At 41.2% G+C, this 21,629-nt stretch overlaps 1 protein-coding gene across 9 annotated transcripts in view; it reads right to left on the bottom strand.

Moving 5' to 3' along the window:
* The window catches only part of tns2a (tensin 2a), a 79,843-nt gene that overhangs the window by 19,078 nt on the left and 39,136 nt on the right, over positions 1-21,629 (bottom strand). For 4 of the 9 annotated variants that reach the window (XM_079677501.1, XM_079677502.1, XM_079677499.1 and 1 more), the window contains exons 4-12: positions 7,714-7,752; positions 7,269-7,310; positions 6,827-6,876; positions 5,875-6,058; positions 5,637-5,687; positions 5,416-5,538; positions 1,681-1,745; positions 1,098-1,181; positions 54-166 (exon numbers count right to left, since the gene is read on the bottom strand). In XM_079677501.1, the coding sequence (XP_079533627.1) occupies positions 54-166; positions 1,098-1,181; positions 1,681-1,745; positions 5,416-5,538; positions 5,637-5,687; positions 5,875-6,058; positions 6,827-6,876; positions 7,269-7,310; positions 7,714-7,752 (751 nt within the window). Of the gene's footprint in view, positions 1-53; positions 167-1,097; positions 1,182-1,680; positions 1,746-5,415; positions 5,539-5,636; positions 5,688-5,874; positions 6,059-6,826; positions 6,877-7,268; positions 7,311-7,713; positions 7,753-10,846; positions 10,968-21,629 lie in introns of those variants that run through there. The other 5 variants (XM_079677506.1, XM_079677505.1, XM_079677500.1 and 2 more) reach the window with 5 other exon arrangements.

Genomic DNA, 21,629 nt, shown 5'->3' on the forward strand with positions numbered 1-21,629 from the left:
AAGAAAGGAGACTGTATTTATTTTGTGATTTGGCGAATAGATGAAGAGCTCACCTCCTTCCCCCTGGAAGTTGGGGAGTGACGGGATGAGCACCTGGTGCAGGAAGAGAGGGCTGCTGTTCATCTTGATGGCCCCCGACAGAAGGCCCCCAAAGTAATAGATGTATCTATAAGAGACAGATCGTTGTGAGATACAAATAAAAGATTAACCCTAACAGATGGAGATCATGTACAAGCATCTATCAAAGAGAGGAGAAGAATGCTGACATGCTGTTCTCAGATAGAACGCCAGCCGAGTTCAGAGGAGGAGGACAGGCGAGTCTAAATATTTGACGCAATCCCGTCAGTACAAAACCATTCTTGTTAGTGTCACATTTCACCTTGCAGCACTAGTGTGACTTTGGGATGTATGCTTTATCGCTTGCCCAAAGTTAAATGAAAATATAGATATCAATCAGCCGTTGATTTTCTCATATAGAAAGAGAACACAAGAAAGAGAATACTGTATGCAGATTCTCCAAAATGTTAAAACTATTCCCTTGACTATTATCTTTGCGAAAGTAAACCTATTGTTATGTTTGATCCTAAAATAATAGATTAGGAACATAGAAATAAAACAAAATTGGAGATATTTTGACACTGTCACTGTTGATGACAAACAAATGATGGCGCTATGAGTTTGTTGTTGAGAATATTCAAGTGTTTTTCTACTAAATGTACGACTTGGATACATTACAAACTTTTTGAACTACATCTGCCTGCTGTCGTAAATGAAGGTATTCCTAAAAGCATTACCAAGGGCTCCATTATATTCCAGTGTACCAGTGAGCCAGCATGCAAAACACCGGGTCCTGACTCCAAAGGAAGCTAATTGGAATGCAGCCATCATTAATCTTCTTTTTAAGATGTCAAAAGTCTGCTGTGAAAAGGGAAATCCAGAAGTTATACGTATGAAGAGCTTGAAGCTACATTTTATGGTAAATGGTTACGTATTTACCAACCTCTACTATGCTGAAGGACAGCCTCAACCCACCACACCCACTACCACCACTCATCGACCCCGGCCCATTTCCCCTCATTTTATCTCATGGCCTCTACCTGTTTTGGGACGGCTGCAGAGAAGAGGACACCTTATCTTCACAGAACTTCCTCATGGCCAGAGTACTGAGAGCCTGGTCCGCCCTGCACATAAACAAACACACACACACACACACACACACACACACACACACACACACACACACACACACACACACACACACACACACACACACACACACACACACACACACACACACACACACACACACACACACACACACACACACACACACACACACACACACACACACTTCCATCAAGGGACTTGCAGCAGAGTGAACATGGAGAGGATACAGCTGGCGTTGGACACAGGATGAAGCCGTTTCCACTGTTCCTGCACTAAATCCACTGGGCTTCATTTATCCAAACGACTTATCAACAGCATCTGAATGGAAACCATTGTGCCGCAGGTACACACATCACACACGAGACACACTGTTGCTACGTTTAAGCACGTTGGAAATGTACATGTGAAATGTAATCCGATGTGTTCAATACACTTTAATGTGTGGATGTTTTATGAACATGTCAAATGGTGTTTCTTTGGATGTCTTGAACACACAAACTGAAACACACTCACCCTGCAGAGATCTTGCTGTAGTGCATGTAGGCCGCGATGATCACGCCTGTTTTACCTTTATTGCCCTGCAGGAGGAAGAGGAGGCAAAGTCACGATGTGCAGATTTTGTCCTGCATAGTTGGGAGGGTTGCTTTAAAATGTAATCCATTACAATGACTATTTACCTGTAAAGAAAAGTGATCAGTAAAGTACTAATGTTAACTGATTACTTTCGGAGGAATTTGGATTACCTCAAAATGATTTGCAATGCCGTAAATACTAGAGAAAAGAAACATCACAGTATTTTTGTTTAACAAATCCGGTGTCCACCTAATGCATGACAAAACGGATTTGAGTCTTTGCAGATCATTTATATCCACAAAAACCTATATAACACACCACAGGAAAGGGACATCCCCGACAAATATAATAAGGCCTTTTTAACAAGATAATTGGTGTTATTGTGAAGTATTTAAATGCATGTGCTTCATAATATAACATTCCTTGAACTTGAAATGAACTGTAACCGTTATCTGATTACGTATATGTTTAATGTATCTGCAAGGCAATACGGTTACCTTTGTTTTTATCCCATTGGATGTAATCCATAACTCTCCAAAGCATGGTGATTTGCACTACCAAAGCTTGATTGCTGTCAGTAAGAGACCCCATGGGGACAGGCAAATTAAAAGCTTCCTGTGGTTTATTTTTTCTCCCTCATTGGGTGCTCCTCAAAACATTCCAAAGACATTCCAGCCTCAAATTCCTAATGTGACCCCACCAACACCCTGAGCACAAATTAAAGCCTGGTTTACTCCATGTGTCCCCCAATTGACATTTTTATATCCCCATCTAATTTCTTCTTCTTCTTCTACAGCTGTAGAGAGAAGGGCCTCTGGAACTGGAATGTAATGGAGAGTCAGCAGACCACAGAAGCAGTCTGGTTTTAGGATTTAAATTCTCCGGACCAAAAGCAATAAATAAACATGCGGATAGGCCGTGGGAGCCCGGTCTCCCCTCGGTGTTAGCTGCTCACTTTGGTAACGCTGGCACCACTTTCCTGGCAGAATGACATCAAATGACTCACTAAAAATGGAGTTCACAGAGTTTCTTGTGGATTGTAGGGTTCATTTTAAGGTGAATTTTGTGCACTTTAATAGTGGTTTTCAAGAACTTATATTTCAACAGCACTATCTGACTTCATTTGTAATTTGAATAAGTGATGGAGAGATTAAAGCTGAAAACAAGCAAATCAAATGAAATGTCATCGACATACATGTTGATATTAATCCATGTTAGCATATCGCAGCATCATAAATAAGCATCTAGGTGGTTAGTTGTTTATCACGGTTATATTCTATATTTATTTTTATTCTATTCTTCATTATCTCTATGTTACTAGCTTTCCGAGTACAGTCATTTAGCATACCTGAGTTTCATTTTAAAGTCCACCTATCATGCTATTTTAAGGGATATATTATGGGTCTCAGACATATAAAAAAATATAAAAACATGTCTATGATGTGTTTTACTCAAAATACTATCAGATCCTGCATTTTAGACATCCCGCATATTCCTCTATTCCAGCCCTGTTAAGAGAAATGCAGATTTTGGGTCGTGGCTTGAAAAAAAATAAAAGAGGAGGCGGAGCTAATGCCTGATCAGAATTCTAAATATAGATATATATAAGTTAAATTCTGCTGTGGGTTCTAAACCACATCAAGGATTATTTCTGAAACAGTATGGAGCTCAAATTCTTTTTCTCTTGCACGTTTATCACAAGGTGAGTTCCTTTTTTTATTTCCTGCTTTTTAAACACATGTGCTCTCCAGTACAGGTTAGCTCTGAGTGTTAGCGATGCTAATGTAAAAATATTACGTCCAAAACACGTCAGGCATTGTTTCTGATTGCAACTCTCTGTGGGTCCACCATCCGATATTACGTCAGATCGGCAGCAAATCTGTATCCGCTCGTTCTACCCCCGTTTTAAAATATTTGGGTAAGGAAGAAAAGAGAAAAGGTTTTATTTTCTGACACTGCGTGAGTTCCCCGGCAGACCGGGGACACATTTATGTATACAAGACATCAAAAAGTGCATTTGGCAAGAGAGGTCCCCTTTAATGTTTTACTTTCTAATGTTATGCTACTTCATACTTGTACTTTAACTTTATTTATTAATCTAGCATTTATTAAGTTACTAGTCATTAAAGATTTTTGCACAGTTGTTTTATTTTATAAATAAATACAAATAAAGATGAAATAAACATTTGAAAATAAAACAAATTATTTATTGAACATTCAAAGTTAAAGTAAGAATATGCAATGAGAATAAGAGTACTAGTATTGTTGACACTTCTGTCATGGTATTGACAAGAAGCTTTATTCAAAAATAAACTGAGGTATGGACTAAATCATATTTATTTATTTAATGCTAAAAATATCCTTTTTTTTTAGAATGTATGTGTGTTTTGTACTGTATTGTAGAATTCTCTAACACTGTGGAGACTTGTTGAAATTCCCTTTTCTTAATTCATTTCAGTTGACTGTCCCTCTCCTCCTGAGTTGATTGGAGGTTATTCAGGTCACCTGTTGGTTCCTAATTATGAGCTGAAAGCAGCTTGGTGCATTTCCCCTCTCAGCCAATCAGACTGTCAGGACGACCTTTTCTTGAGGAGGTGGAGAACAACACACCTTCACTTTATGCACAGACAGTATGGAGACTTTTTTTGCTGTCTTCATTTTTATTTTCTATTTAAGCTGATTTTGAGCATTCTGTTACCTACTTTGAGTGAATATTAAAGAACTCCTTTGCACGAGTTCACCTGTGTTAGGCCAGATTTAACTGCCATCTGTACAACCGTATATGCTTGCCTAAGGGAACCAGGTCTTATTTTGTTTATAGGTTCACATTTAATCAAATTATTCCTGTATTTATTCCTGTATTTATTCATGTTTTTATTCCTACATTTATTTATGCTTGTATGTATTTATACTTATGACATGTTCCGACCTCTATATAAGTGAGGGTTTGAGCTCTTTTAACTCAATTCCATTCCATGGTTCTTATTATACATCCATGGGTATTATGAGCGTTGTGGTTCAACGGTTCAACCATGGGTTCAACCGATCGGAATCACTTTCTGAAGCAGTCAGGTGGTATCGACAGGCAGCGAGGCTTCATTTGTCATTGATGACGTCACTGGCCCAAAACGATACAAGCCTCGATACATGCTTCACAAAATGCTTCGGGGATTACTCGACACACGCTCCGAAGCCTCGGCGCAATACATAACATCACTACTAAATGTTGTTTTTTAATATAAATATCACCTACCCTCAGACTTTGGTACTAATTTCCTTTTTGCTGTTCATTTCAGCTGAGTGTCCCTCTCCCCCTGAGCTGATTGGAGGTTATTAAGATCACCTGTTGGCTCCATATTAAGAGTTGAGAGCAGCTTGGTGCATTTCCCTGCATCATGTTAACGTTAATATCATTTGAGAGGCATGTTTTCATTGTGAAGGCACTTGTAAAAATGTTTAATTTCATGTAGCTGGAACTGGTACCCAGCCTCCCGATCACCTATAATGTGCAGAATAAGTCCCCTACCCAGGTTAAAACTAGCAAATTAGCTGTGTTTACAATTCCATATGTATAGCAACAAAACTACATTTGGGAACATCTGCCTGTTTGGAAGCCTGGCAAACAGTGGGGCATCTGCCTAGGGAAAAAACAACAACATGGCAGCGAACTCTAACCTTGCAGTGCAGGACCACCACGTGCTGGGGGTCAGAGGTCAGCCACGTCTCCATGGCCTTACATATGGCACAGATCTTATCCAGCGGTGGGGCGTGGAGGTCTGGCCAGCCAAAATCGTAAACCTGTAGATTGAGATGGAGAAACGGATCATGTTGTTTGAGGTGATTTAATGTAAAGCTGTGCACTGAATTCTCCCAAAATGTGCGAGGACAAAGTCTACCTTCTTGTATAGTCGTGTGATATCGTGACGCCTCTCGGAGAGGTTCAGGAGCTGGAACAGAAACGATGTTAATCATGGGAGTGACAGAATAAAACAAACTGCTTATTTGTGGGTTGCCAAGTATATTTTGTGGCTTCCTGTGTGACTCTATTGTGCAACAAGTTTCTCCAGAATACTCTAAGGAGGGAAGTGAAATCACTGCTGTAACAAGCACCAAAGAACTTCTGTAATCACTAACCAGAAACTTGTCCTGGTGTTTGGACTTGAGCATGGCCGCCACCTCCTTCAGGTTCACGCGGTACCTCTGCTCCTCCAGCTTCGGGGGGAAGAACACAGAGATGATCCTCTCGGTGATGTAGGTCAGGTCGAAGTCGTAGTGGCGCTCCATGACTCTCTCCATCACACGGTCCACACTGAAGCTCCTGGACAAGGAAACGCAGAGGGGGGTTAAAAGAGAGCATAAGGTCACGGGTTGTTTGCAGCAGATCAACACGAACACACTCTGACCCAAACCTCTGGCTGCATGCATGGATGGAGAGAAAAAGGAAAATAGAGAAATTGGATACTATGTGTGACATGAAGGAAGCCAACTTGTTCCTACACATGACTGATACTTAACCATCCTGAAAGGATGAAGACGGTTGCCATTACTGTGAGGAGGGTATTATAAAAAGAATAATGGTTTGAGCAAAGTGAAGAGCAGTGCAGATGTGGAAACTCATAGCCAATTAGTGGATATGTGTTTTCTCTGGAGCAAAGCAATATACAGAAGGAGGAGGCAAATAATATATATTTTCTATAATGTGTTTATGGCTTAGGAACTGGAAAAGTCCTTTCTTATTGTATTCATTTTCCGTCAGTTAAACCTGAAATGTTCCCATCAAATGTTGTCGTTTGTTGTTGTAATACTCATGTCAGCCACAAGAGGCTGTAATGCACCACCACCATATGCTCTAAATTAAACTAAAAGTAGCACATTAAAATACATTTCTCCCCTTAAGGAATTAAACATTTGCCAATAAAACAAAGTCTACTGCAGGAAAAAAAAAACACCTGGAAGGAAACATAAATGCATTTATTATTTTGATCAAACATTTCTCCGTTGTTTCTCAGTGCTAACATACTTAAATAAATAAGTAATAAATTTAAAAAACATGTATATTATAAGAAATGAATGTAATGAAGTTTACCTTGGCAGGGTGTTCCTCTGTTTGGTGTAGGTCAGAGACTTGGTGGAGCCCTGTAAAAAAGAAAAGATACAGTTGGCCATCCCATTATCCAAATGCATGGTCCATTCAAGCTCAGATGCTTTATTTATTTTCCACTTAATGAACGAGTAAGCCATTTGAACCAAACACAATTTGTGTAGTGTTACAACTTGAAAGATAGCAAGTACAGAGCGGAGTTCTCGGCACCTCACTAAAATGGAGCGTAATGAACAAGGCAGCCTATTAGATCCTCAAAAAAAGATTTCTTGATATTTTCACATTTTCCCTAACAGGTTTGGACTTTTTCAAGATAGATAGCATGACACTGGGGATGGAGGGTGGAGACAGAAAATGGAAGATGCAGATAAAAAGTATGAAGATGAGGAAGACAAGGAGACAGGATGTGAGGTGTAAGTATGCTCACCAGGTGCTGGATGTGTCGAGAAGGAGCGGTCCCTCGACGCTGCTGGATGTAAGAAAAGGTGATAGGAAGTAGAAGATAGGAGATAAGGGTGTGAAGAGTAGGATGGTAGGAGGACGTTGGATAAATGGAGGAGGTCGAAAGGAGGTGAGAGAGAGGAAGATGAGGGGGACACAGAGGAAGGAAAGGAGAGTTAATTAAACAAACAGACTCTAATGGATAAACATTACTACTTCCTGTAGCAACATCAACAGTTTTTTCTGGAATCCAGCAGTGCTCAAACTGTGCTCAAACTGGGTTGAGGGCTCGGCTTCCCAAAAGGAATGCAGCAAGAGGAAACCATACAGTGGTTTTGGGAAGCCATAGCTCTTTACTAAGGCCAGACAGAGAGGGAAAACTGCACTTAAAGACAGAATGCTACAAAGGAAAAGAGATGAAGGAGACTTACCAGATCATTGGTGGGAGCTGGGATGCATGCCGAGGTGACCTGGAACACACAAAGACAGCCACATGTGAATACAAGGTTTGCACACAGGGAAAAAACTGCTTCAGGACAGAGTCCTCAGACAGGAAGATGGATAAATCCACAAAAGACACCAAAGTCTGATTTAATATTGAAACTAAAGACTTGATAACATTCCCATATTTTTCAGTAAAATATATTGCTTGAGCAGGTAGAAATGTATGCTATACTACAAGCGACAAACTAACAAAACAACGAAAAGCAGTGCTACATTGTTGCTGCTAAAAAAGTTAGCTAATCGCTTGTTAGCAATGTAATATTGCATTGTATAGAATTGAGAACTGACTTAAAGTAAGATGTTTAAAAAATATAACATAACAGCGATTGTGGGGAAGAAAAGAGGAAATACTATGAGCCTGGTATTGTAGAGCTTACATAGCATTAGCCTCAGTTAGCTAGGCTATTATGTTCCCTTTGCTAACAACAAAGTAAAGAAAACTAGCATGTCACGCGGAGAAGTAATGTTATGACACAAAACTATTTCAGAGGTTACATAAGATACCTCTTTGGATTTTACACCACAGATGGAAAATAGACGATAAATGCAAAGGTGTTTGTTGACTGTTAAATGTTTAAAAGTTAGCTTGTAACTGGGGTCCTAGCTTAACAGGACTGTCAAAGTAAGTGAACGTTCCAGAACTTAACTCTTGTGAAAAGCAAAAGGTATTTTTCAAAATGTTAAAATGGTTTGAATCAGAAAATACAAAAAATAAAGTAGTTATCTCTGCCAAGGACGCTATGTTTTTGGTTAAATGTGTTTTTTTGTAAGCGGGGTTACAAAAAAAAACAACAGCCCAATTTGATCTAGACCAGTGTTTTTCAAAGTGGGGGCCCCGACCCCCCCGGGGGGGCTCCAGGGGGCGCCAGAGGGGTCACGCAAAGTTTGAGGGAAACTGGATTTTTTTTTTTAAAAGTTTAATATATATTTTTTTATATATGTTATTAATAACTACATATCTATCAAAATATGTGTCCTTTGATGCCAATCTTTTAATATTTTTTGTTTTTGAATCATGACCGCCCTTCAAGCCAATCAGAATCGAGCTGCCGCTACTGAGAGTGAAACTGAGTATCTGCTCAGCTTTTGGAGCGAGTGAGAGCTAGTGAATGTTTCGCTCTGCAGCTGGATGAGAGCACAAATGTCACAGAATTGCTTGCATGCATCAGATTTATTTCAGAAGACAACTTTGTTGAGGAAATATTATTTTACAAAGCACTGGAAGGTAGGACCACATGAAGAGACATTTTCCAAGTTCTAGATGAGTACATCATCTCAAATGGACTTGACTGGTCTCGTTGTGTGGGTGTTTGTTCAGATAGGGCAGTGGGGCTATGACAGGCAAAACAAGCGGAGTGACAGCTTCGATCAGGCAGAAGGCCCCAATTGTAGTGGCAACACACTGCATGCTCCATTGCGAGGCACTTGTACACATCATTTTTTTTTATATTGCAACAGGGGGGTCCCCGCCAGAGGATAATGATATATGGGGGTCCTTGGCATGGCAAAGTTTGGGAACCCCTGATCTACTCAATTCAAATAATTTAAATAATTCAACTTGTCCCTAAAAAAATGCAGGGGACCAAAACTTGGCATACAGAAGTAATAACAACATATATCAAATATCTTAAATAGATCAATCAAAAACAAACAATAACTGGCATTGACCAGCAGGGCCGGACTGGGACAATAATGGCACATTTCCACTGCAGCGGGGTAGCCCCGTTTAAGCGTCCCTAGGCGTCAGGCCTCGGGCTGCCTCGCTGGCCGTCCGAGGCCGTGGCGCATTTCCATTACAGTTTAGGACCTGGGGCAGCAACGCGGTGTAGGCGGGGCATCTGTGCAGAGACATCCTGGAACACTTTCACATTTCGAGTTGTTCCGTCGAGCTGCCACTGGATTTTATCATCCCCAATGACCTCCTCGGTCGACCACGGTGTGCTTTTCTTTGACGTTGCCATTTTTGTAGCTCCTCCGTTTAAAAAAATGTTGTGTATAAAAATGCTGCAAGCTTGCTTCTAGATATATATATGCAACGCTAGGGATGATCTCGCGCGCGATCTTGTGACGATTCTCTCTGACCAATCAGCAGTCGAGAGTGTTGACGTCACTAGTTCAGCCCTGGACCTGGCCTGATAGAACCACGATTTTATGGGGCCGGAAAAAGAGGGAAAAAGTACCCGCTAGCCGGTGCTACGCTATATGGAAAGGCCACCAAAAACTGGCCTGGCCGCTTGAGGACGATTAAGGACGCTTAAACGGGGCTACCCGCTGCAGTGGAAATGCGCCATTAGTCAGGCCGGGAATTATACACCCAGCCAGGCCACTATCAAGTTTTCTTTTGTGCCATTTTCCTGGATTTATTTGTCAATATTTACAGCGTTGCTGCCCATAGTGATAGCCCTAAACTTGAAATCTACTACCCCAGAATAAACATATGGACATGGGTTACTATTTAAAAAAAAATGGTTAAATCTATTTAGGAACCGATCTATGTGAACATACTGTATTTGGGGGAGGTGGACCTCAAATCCTCTTGGGGGGTCTGGGGGCATGCCCCCCCCCCCCCCGGTAACGTTTTTGTATAAATGTTGGACTTAAATGCATCAATCTGCTGCACTTTGAGGGGGAAATAAAGAGACTAGATCCATATGAAACAGAACTGTAAACATTTAAATAATCATAAGAACATGGCCATAACCATTAACATACCATATCCAATATGAAAAAACATTGAGAATTGTTTATTTATTTGTTTTTGGTTCATTTATAGTTGTGAGTGTGTCTGGGCTCCTGAACCAGCCTCACCCGTCTCCCCCTTCTCCCTCCTGCTCCTCTTTGAGGCAGCAGCAAAGACTAGTTTTAGCTCTCAACACGTTTTTAAAGTTTATCTTACCTTTTTTCACCTAGTTAGCATTTTTTAAAATTATTATTCATGCATATTTTACTACCCACTCCCCCTTCAAATCGAAATATGTGTTTACATAAATGGTGACCGAACCGTTTGAGAACGGAGAACTTAGACTAAGTTAACTATCACTCAAGAGTCCTTTACCTCACCTGAGCTGTAGTTATCAGTCTCTCAGTCTGACAGGAGAGGACTCCTGAGGACTCTCCTCCACCTTGTTGACAGCTCATTATATCAGTTAGCGCCGCTAGCTAGCACCAGATGCTAACAACAACAATACACGTAACCGGTGCGCGCGCTTTCTCTCTCGCTCGCTCGCGCCACACATACACACCCTCCCGAGCTTGAATGACACACAGAGACCAATCGAGGGCATTAGTGTATGATCTGTATGAAAGTGGGTTGGAAAAGTCGGCAGGCTACATCATGTAGACAGCCAGTCACCCTCTGTGAGGCAGAGTTAGACCCACATTTGCCCAGCTTTGCGTTCACAATACATAGGGCTACATAAAAAAAAAAGATTCCTCAGGCCAGCAGGCCACTTAACAGGCCGGGCCATCGGGAAACCTTCCGGTCCTCCCGATGGCCAATCCGGGCCTGTTGACCAGGAATTTTTAACTGCAGAGGAAATCATAACATTTGTACCTTGTATCTTAATTGACTACCTGGGGCACTGCCCACCTAACATTAGGATATTATTTATATCAGACAGCTCAGCAGTGCAACTTGTTGAGGCCAGACTGTGGGAGGACTACATGTAGTGACATTTTTAAGAGCTACACAAAAAAGAGGATACACACTGTCTGTAAAACTACTTAGATGCACTCAAGTGCCACATAAAATACAAGTGCAGCTGATGATTTAGAGCAGTGGTTCCCAACCTAGGGCGCCAAAGATCGCAGGGGGGGCGCCAGGCCTCAGATGATTTGAGGCCAAATATCATATTTAGACTTTTTTTTCTCCATTTTTCTTTTTTCCATATAATTGTAAGGCAATACATGATTGTCACTAAAAGCATTGTCTCTACATTACAATAAAATATATAAAATAATTGATTAATTTAAATAAAAATTCAAGTTAGTATTAAAGGCATAAAAAGAAAGAAATGTATAATTCTTTCATTAATAGAAATGTTTCTTCTGCCTGTAAAGTGTCCAAACCAGGCTTGTCTGGATAAGCGCATTTCTAAAACATGGTCATTGTCCAGTGATGTCACTATGTTACGTAGGTAAACAAAGGAGTCCAATGGAGGCATTTTTTGACAGGGGGGAGAGAAACTCCCTCTGGAGGGAACTTTGGGATTTACACCTTACATAATTAACATTACCTAAGTTACCCAAACATTTAATTTGACCCCAAACCATCTTCTATCCCTTAACCTAACAATGTAGTTTTGTTTCAATTCGCAATGTTAATGGGTTTGAAACGGCGACTGTTTCACAACATGCGCCTGATACTGTCCCTCGGCCATTCGGAATTAATGGCAAACAACCAATTTGTCATTGACGTATGAAGACATGACAAAAACTATGCAGCAACAATGTGTTGTAGATAAACAGATCGGTCTCCTCCATTTTGTAGATTATTTACGACTTTTGAATCCACATAAACACATCGGCAAAATCCGGCTTACTTTGAGCATGTGTTTTAAACAGTTGAATCCCTTTGTGAATTGTTTCCACTTCTGCGCCATCCTTTAATTTCTTCATACAGTGGGAATCCAAATGAATTAATCCTGAGTCCATTAACCATCAAAGTCACTCCAATAGTGCTCCTTAATTACGCTTTCATCCTCCTTTAACAAAATACTTCACATTCATCCAGTTTGAGTAGTTGTAGCATTTTTTTGTAGCACCCCTTGTGTGTGTGTGTGTGTGTGTGTGTGTGGGGGGGGGGGGGGCGCTACTTCCAACAGGAGTCATTTGGGGGGGCTCTTGGGAAAAAAGGTTGGGAACCCCTGATTTAGAGCATGTTTGTAAAGTATGGGGAAATGAAAAGGCAAATACACCCCTCGAGGAACACTGAGACAGAAACATAGGGAGTGACACATCCAACTCCCATGTCTGTTATAATAAGCCTACAGGCCAATGAACTGTGACCAAAGGAAGCAGGAGCCGAACAGCAGCCCTAATGAAGGGGGCCACAGTCATGCTTACGTAACTCACGCAACACATGGCACACACACCCACCCACCCACCCACACACACACACACACACACACACACACACACACACACACACACACACACACACACACACACACACACACACACACACACACACACACACACACACACACACACACACAGCAGTGTTCCTGCTACATGGCCCTTTTTGGACTGTTTATTTGGATACAGGAAAAGGGCAAGGGCTTGTGTATATCTCATTGTGCACAAAAGGGAAGTTGGACGGGCCCTGAACCTGAGGGTGTGTCACCTCAGTGCATGTGTGTGTGTGTGTGTTGTACAGTGTGTGTTCTTACTTTAAAATCAAGCTCGGTCTCCTACTTATGCTTGTACGTAACTACGGACATCAACAGGAAGCCAGACGGACAGATAATGAGCTAAATCGAGACTCGCCTTTTCTGACAGAAGTCGCAGGAAACCGGTTCGCTTTCGGCTATCAAGTGACTAACTGGACAATGTTCTTGCATGACTCACTCTAAGAATTAATGTTAGTTTTTTCCATCTCCACTGGGAAATGAATGTAAAATCTTATCCTGTGTTGTGGTTCTTTATTTATTCCCAGTCTGAACCCAATTTATGACCATGTCCTAGTTCCCTCAAGCTGATGTAGATTAGTGTTATTTTAGTTGTCAGGGCTTTCTTTTAGATCAGAGGATGGACATCAAAAAGTCCCTTTCAAATCAACGAGAATGACTCTAGACGACATATGAAACCCACATGCCAAGATACGGCAAAAATACGGCACCAAAAAACCGAACAGAGTTTTGGGATGAACACACTGTTTTTCCAGCCAATCAGAATCCTCCTCTTCTCCTGCCTAATCACCTCACTCCCTTCACCTGAGCTTATACGCCATCTGCACTTAATTACCTCTTTAGATTAGTTTGTATTCAAGTTCTTGATGCCTGTAGTCTCCTGCCTTTGGGTCCACTCTGCAATAAATGTTCGAGCCTTATAAAGCTTGATGATGTTGACATTGAGACAATACGCTATCCTAGAAGAAGAATTAAAATGTGGAAAGTCCACAGAAAACTGAGAGGTTGGGTAAGTGCTGTATGTCACCAGGTCAGCAAACGCCTCATGCTTGCTTCGTAGGGCTCGATGTGCCAGACATTAAAATGGAAGCCACAAAACTCCTAATGAAATCTGGTGGTATCTTTGGAAAATCCAAGCAATTCAACTAGCGTCTAACAAGACAAATGAGAACCTTCTGGACTCACTGGTTCCAGTTTCTCCTTTAATCTTGGAAGTAGTCCACACCATCCACATTGTCTCAAATTTCCACTTGTTATGACGACGGTTACCACATTTTGAATGTGTACCCCTTTCTTTTTCTGACAGCATGCATCACACTATACCTAATTTGACACATTTACTTCTTATTTCTGATTTGTCCCTTTCCCCTCCATTTATTCCTCTGCATCCCTCTCTCCCAGTGCCCAGGGAAGGGGCCTGCTAAGGGTGGCAGCTAAGCCAGAACAAACACACCATACCAGATTCCATCTCCCCAGGCCAACACTTACGCACAAACTTCCTGCTAATAGACCTCCACCCATCTCATCTCTCCGTCCAATGTTCATCCCCTTTTACATCCCCTCTTTACTTTGCCATTTTGTATAGCAGCTTCTTTTCTCCCTTACATTTCTTCCAAATGTTGTACTTTCCACTTCTTTGTTTTCCTAGTCTCAATCCAATTTCTCCTCACCTCAGTCTTGCTTTGTGTATTCTCTCAACCTCCTCTTTCTTACAATCTCAATACTTCCTTCCCCTTTCTCTGCTTTCTTTTTTCTACTCTAATCGATTTCTATGAAACGCCTTCCTGTTTGTCTTCCTCTTAGCATTCCCACAAAGCTCTCCTGAAATCTTTTCAGCCTTCCTTTTGTACCGCCACTGTTATTCTTACGTCTTCGTGGTCCCTGGTCTTTAAGTGTCTTGAACTGGAAGGTCATAGGCTTGATTCCAAGTAACCAAATATCCTTGAAAAAAGACAAAGACCCACAACATGCTTGTCCTAACATGCTCCGGACTGTGCTGGTTACATGCCTAAAATCTTCTTAAAAATAAAGTAAAGCAGTGAAGAAGCTTGAGAGCAGTACAATGACATCAAAGTGAAGAATATGTCTAAAGCAACAATACATACTACTTACTAATGTATTACTTACTTATATCTGTAATAGGCTTCTGTGTTTGGTGTGGTTTGTTGGTTTCTTTGACAGTTTGTAAGCAGGAGTAAGGAAAAGAACGACTGGCCCAATATGCATGAAACTTTTTGCAAGGGTGTAGAATGGTAAAGGGCATATTCTAACTTGTGAAAATGGGCTTAGCGGAGGATCTGCAAATGCCCTAGTTGTTACGCTGCCCTCAGCTGCCTTGTTTCAGCACAGTCCAGCTGGTGACTCCAAGAGAGAGCCGTGACCCCCAGAACCCTCAGCATTCCCCCCCCCACACTTTCCTCCATCCCTTTCCCTGCCCTCTTCCTTCCATCTCCATCTGTCAGCCCTCTGTCCTCTCCCTATCTGTCCGCTTTTTGTTTTTCTGCAGTGGCCCTTGGTCCTGCAGCCCTTTACATGCCCTTTGATCCATCAAAGCCAGACGAAGCATGGCTAATGGATAATGCACAGCTCTCTAGTCTCAACGCATTGCTTAAGAGCTGTGGGTTCCAAGAGGGATAACTAGGGCTGAGGTAGCAGCCCTGGTATGTTATTAGTGTGAGAAGCTGGTGTGTTTGTGAGAGCCTGCCACAGTATATATGCGTGTGAATAGAGTGCCACAGTGACGCGTCCTAAAAACCCGGAAGTAAGTTTCTTCCGGTTCCTTCGACAAAAACCAATGCAATTTCTCCATAGGATTTTGGAAAATAGCTGGAAATAAGGTCTGTGGTTGACACACATTTAAGAGACGGATCAGGTTTTGTTCAGCCCGGATAATCTCCACATGTCTACTCTACTTTTGTAATTTTCTGTCCACATGACCCATTTTACTACACAGCTTTCCCTTATTTTCTTTTTTTGTTACAGCAGCCATTTTTTGATCCAACACTTTCCGAAACATTGTCGAGTGTAAAAACTATAGGTCAACGTTGACATATTTTTCATTACATAATTAAAGTGGACATACTATGCTCATTTTCAGGTTCATATTTGTATTTTGTCGCTTTACTGTGACATGTCTACTTGCCTTAATGTTCAAAAAGCTCTTTATTTTTTTCATACTGCCTGTGCTGCAGCACCTATTTTCATCTTCTGTCTGAAACCAGAACCAAGCCAGATCTGCTCTGATTGGTTAACTGGCCGGCTCTGTTGTCATTGGTCAACTGCTTAGAGATGTGTGGAAACCTCCGCCCCCTAGTATGTACAATGTTTTGAAGCGCTAGCCGCACGTTTGATACATAGTGATGTCACTATGTTACGTAGGTAAACAAAGGAGTCCAATGGAGGCATTTTCTGACAGGGGGGAGAGAAACTCCCTCTGGAGGGAACTTTGGGATTTACACCTTACATAATGAACATTACCTAAGTTACCCAAACATTTAATTTGACCCCAAACCATCTTCTATCCCTAACAATGTAGTTTTGTTTCAATTCGCAATGTTAATGGGTTTGAAACGGCGACTGTTTCACAACATGCGCCTGATACTGTCCCTCGGTCATTCGGATTAAATGGCAAACAACCAATTTGTCATTCAGGTATGAAGACATGACTAAAACTATGCAGCAACAATGTGTTGTAGATAAACAGATAGTGATCAGGGTCTAATCGCCCTGTAGCTACATATAAACACATGCCATATTTGCTTTGATGGTTAGCCTAAATAGTGTCCCCATTCCTTAAGCTCTCTTGGGAGAGCCAATCAGAGGGCACTGATGAAAGCTGCAACAAATCAGCAGTGAAAGCTGATGCTGGCCGTGACCTTGAGACCTTTCATCACCATCATCAGCGATCAAGCTATAGAAGAATATAGCGGGCTTTGAAAGTAAACAGAGCATAAAGACCCCAGAGAGCAATTTCTTCTCTAAACAATGTTAGTAAGACGGGTATGTCAGCTTCAAGTACCTACAGAGAAGTGACTAGACACATGACGGTACAAATAGAACAAAGCAACTACTGCCATGCTAATTTGAACATACTGTACATGTTGTAATTCTGGCATTCTGGTAATGTAACGTTAACTACATGTTCAAAATACCGAAACAGTCCTGTACTACCTTCAAGCCACTTACTTACTGACTTTCTTAGTGCAGTTGCACTGGAATTTCACCCAAAAATAAATAGTCTGGAAAGCTGTTTGTCATGTGGTTTCATGTGCAAGCTTGGGGAAGACTTATGTAATAGTTACGACTTAACAATGTATCACGCTTGATCAATTAGGTATCTCTGTTTTAAATCCTCGCTTTGGAAGTCTAGCCAGCCTGACTAAACCTTTTTTTCTCTAAATGGTTGCCAATGGTATTTCATATTATATGAAGTCCATGATCCCATTAATACACTGGGACAAACATTGAATATAAGATTACATTAAATAGGAGCCTAATGCTTTCCCCCCTTTCCTGTAGTGTGTTTTGTATGTTTTTGTGCATATAAAGGGTCTGCAAAGGGGGAGTTTCTCTCCCACACATCCCCCCTCCCCCCGCCTGAAACTCCTCGGTTACTTCTGTAACATAATGACATCACTATGTAAACACTCACGCTTCTATTGTCGTGCGCTCCAACATTGTGTACATGATTTGCTAAGGGAGCGTGAAATCTCTACGTTTTTGACCAATCAAAACAGAGCCGGCCAGAAAACCAATCAGAGCAGACTGGGCTCTGGTTTCAGACAGAGGGTAAAAAGAGCTATGTGCTGCAGCACAGGCAGTATGACAAAAATACATACTTATTTTTCTGAATGTTGAAGCATGTAAACATGTCACAGTAGAGATACAAATACAAATATGAACCTGAAAGTGAGCATAATAATGTCCTCTTTAAAACTTTTTGTATGCACGTCTTGTGGTCAAAAAGCCACTTGGGTTTTATGACAGGGCTGAGAGTGACCTAGCTTAGCTTTATGACTATCCTTCAAATGCACCCCACATGTCTAATGCCCCTTAATCATGACAAGGTGGACTTCATGAGAAAACCACAAAGCACCCAGCTTGCACGAGGGGACTTCAAGGCAACGGTTAAGTGAAAACAACACCTATGGGTGAAAGACTTCTATCCTCCCGATTTAGGAGTCCCATATCACACTTTTTAGCGCTTTACTGTACGTGGGGCCAAATCAAAAAGCCTTTATCTGTCTTTTCTTTCTTTTTTCTTTTCTTTTTCTTCCTGTTCAGCACATGTTTCCCTCTCTCGGTCTTTGTCTCTTGTTCCCACACTTTGTTTTGACCCCAAAAAGAAAGAATGGGGTCTGTGTCTCGAGCTGTTGCGTTTTTGCTCCAAGCAGCTGAGAGGGAAGCCGAAGATATCGCAGGTCACATAGGTCCCTGTGTTGGAGCCTTAATGACCCGAGGGGATCCATATCCCTCTTGTGGAGCTCCGTTTTGACTACAACGACTACACACACATGCACAGATGTACTCGTGAAGCTTTGCAGATGGAAAACAGAAATGCATATTCGGGATAAATTCAATACGGAAACATTTTGTAACAATTATAACATAAGTGATACCTTTTTTAATTGGTGTGGTTTTTCAAAAATAATGGTCATTATAGATTTGATTTCATCGCAAATGGGTTAAAAGCAAACAAATACAAATATGTTTTATAATTGGTTGACAACAGCACTGTTCTCATCCACCCATCTTCACCCTCCTTCCCAACCAAACAAGGGCTGATGGCTGTAAGCTGGACAAAAATAGATGTGGGTAAATAAACAAAGCAGGAAGCCATGGGTTGGGATGAGATTGGCAGAGATCAACAATATAAAAATGTCCTGTGAACCAATCAACACGCAGCATTATTACAGATCCCACAGTCCTTCCCTCTCTCTGCGGTTGAGCATCTGTCATTCATCCTGTTGATAAGTAGGCATGGATACGATTCCCCAAAGCACTACTTCCACTCCTCTACAACCTCAGCAGTGTTTAACATATGGACAAATATACATCCTTATCATTCAGACATTCTGCTTTAGGACCCATCTCCTTTTGCAGAGCTCAGAAACAACAGTGTGGATAAGTCTTTGTCTTGTCTATCTGGGATTTATCTGTTGATTCAGAAGTTTAATTTATAGAGAAGCAAAAAGTTTAATGCTAGTTCATAACTTTTTTTGTAGATATCACCTTAATCTGTGATGTCCTGTGCCAATATCTAAGATTCCCATTAACAGAGATATCTAAACGGTCTCTTCCTGTTAGATATGACAAGGGCCAAACCTACAGCCCAATTAGTGCTGCTTACGCATGCACATACACACACATGCGCACACACGCACACATGCCTGCACACACAAACACACTGCGGACTGGCAGAGGTCCAATTTGGCTAACGTAGCTATCATGCTTATGGTTTTAGCTCTCATCAACATCGCTAACTCACTATTCATGCCCTTGCTCTCTCGCTACACTCACACATAAAACGCACACACAGCTCTAACTCAAAACATGCTAGCCTATCTCGGCAATTACAAGAGCTGTCAGTGATAAAGTGATGACTCAGGAAGGACACTCACAGTCTCTGTAATGTTAAATCAATACAGTTGGATCGTGTTATCCCGATGACTCACTGACAACATTGAAGTTCTGGTGAAGTGCAGTCTGCAGGGTGCCTGGGCCCAAGGCAACAACCTCTAACTCACTTATATTAATCACTATTTTATGTCAAACATATTGCCAAACTACATTTCTATGATGATTCCCACCATTTTTAAAGTGATTAAGAAAATGGTTAAGGCACAGGAAGCAATATTCTCAAAAAACGTTTAACACTTAGCAGTGGCGGAGAAACACTTCGACACAAGTCCCTTGAAGACAACAATGTCTACACCAAATAACGTGTTATGTTTTTTCACTTTTTCCAGAGTAAACTCTTTTTGACCAAATTCAGTTCTGATCATAACACAATGTTCATCTATTTGCCTAATAGTAATATAATGCATTGAGGTTCTGAGTGTCTACTTTTGTTACATGCTTTATTATAGTCTATTTATAGGATCAGAGGTTGAACCCTAACCCAACCCTAAACAATGTGCAATTGCCAGCGATGATATCAAAATGTTTGAATTAAAAGCCAAAAATGTTACAGCAATGAGTGACATATTCCTCCAGTAACATAATTGCAACTATCAGGAAGAGATTTTACCCTTTGACAGGAAGTCTGTAGGGTGGGGGGGGGATGCTGGGTCAGCTGTGATGTTAGAGCTCAGTGTTTGGAAAACATGGAACATGAGGCACTTTTCTCGACCATGGCTCCATCATTCCATCTCCTCATCGCTTCCTCTGGTCTGTGTCTGTTAGCTGGACAATTTGGACTTGAGGAAAATGGCCCCAGCAAAGAAAGCAGAAGTCACATTTGTTTGCAGACTGTTTTCTTTACAGTCTCTCTTTCATCTAGAAAGCATTTTCTTTGCTAAAAATAAAGAGTTCCGGACTTTAACAGCAACTGTCCTGATGAAAGGTTTTTTTACGTCGGAAAGCTTTAGGAAGGTTATGTTGCTCTTCCCCTCATTCCGGCATCCTCCCCCACTTCCGTTCTATCTATCTGTACTTGATTGTACATCCTCTTCTCGTAAAACGGAGCAGGCAGTGCAAACAGTTCAGTGCTTAGCCTTGATGTGAAATGTTTTTGGACATGTTCAGTGGATAAGGCTGAAAGACCTGGGGGATCCCGATGCACAGGGAAGCAGGGATTGTAATTACTGTGATCTACAGCTCTGCCAACATACACCATCTGTAAGATGGCTTATCACTCAACTATTATTCCAGTTGGTAAAATAAGAGTTTAAGTCTCTTCGCATTTCCAATGCATGGTACGGCACGGGTCTTCTCAACTCGAGTCATTCCTCTTTGTCAAAAAGTTGATGTTAGTATGTGGTAGCGAGCTGGGTTAATACTAAAAGGTGAAGTACAATGCCTACATTAAGATAGGTACATTCCCCAGTGGCATACCAACTAGAGCAAAGGATCTGGTACCAAAAGTGAGCTTGAGTAGACATACTCTGTATAGCGATAATGATTAAGCACTCACACATCTTGTTAGAAGGGTAACTTTGGTGTTTTTCAACCTGTGTTTTAATGACTAATGGAGAATGGTCCTTTTGGAAATTGCTCGGTATTGAGAGAGAGTGCAGCATTGTGCAATGTCCGTCCACTAAAAGGGCCGGTTTTTGCCAACAGGCTTTAGTGGTTGACAGTATAATGAAAAGCACCCTGAATCTAAATACCGTTGATTTACCTTTCACTTGATCTGAACTGATTTTTAATGTATCCAACAAAGACTGGCTCAAGCAGAAATCTTTGTTCTCGAATACTGCAAGAGATTACTTGTTGAGTGCTGGTATTTTAAACGTATGTTATAACGGAGCACAGAAACGGTGGTTGGACAATTTGGACAATTCCTAACCAAATCATAGAAAACAAAACAACATCACAACTTCAATTGCACTAGCAAAATCAATGGCAGAAATTGCAATTGGATATTTTCCTAAAACCTTTCTGTTAGCACAGTGGACGATGTTGAATAAACTCAAAATCTGGATGACTTTTAAGCTTTTAATAAAATGTGATGAAACTCAAAGCAAACCTACTCAAACCTATTCAAGGGCAAC

The sequence above is a fragment of the Notothenia rossii genome (genome assembly GCF_949606895.1).
Source record: "Notothenia rossii genome assembly, chromosome: 4".
Taxonomy (NCBI): domain Eukaryota; kingdom Metazoa; phylum Chordata; class Actinopteri; order Perciformes; family Nototheniidae; genus Notothenia; species Notothenia rossii.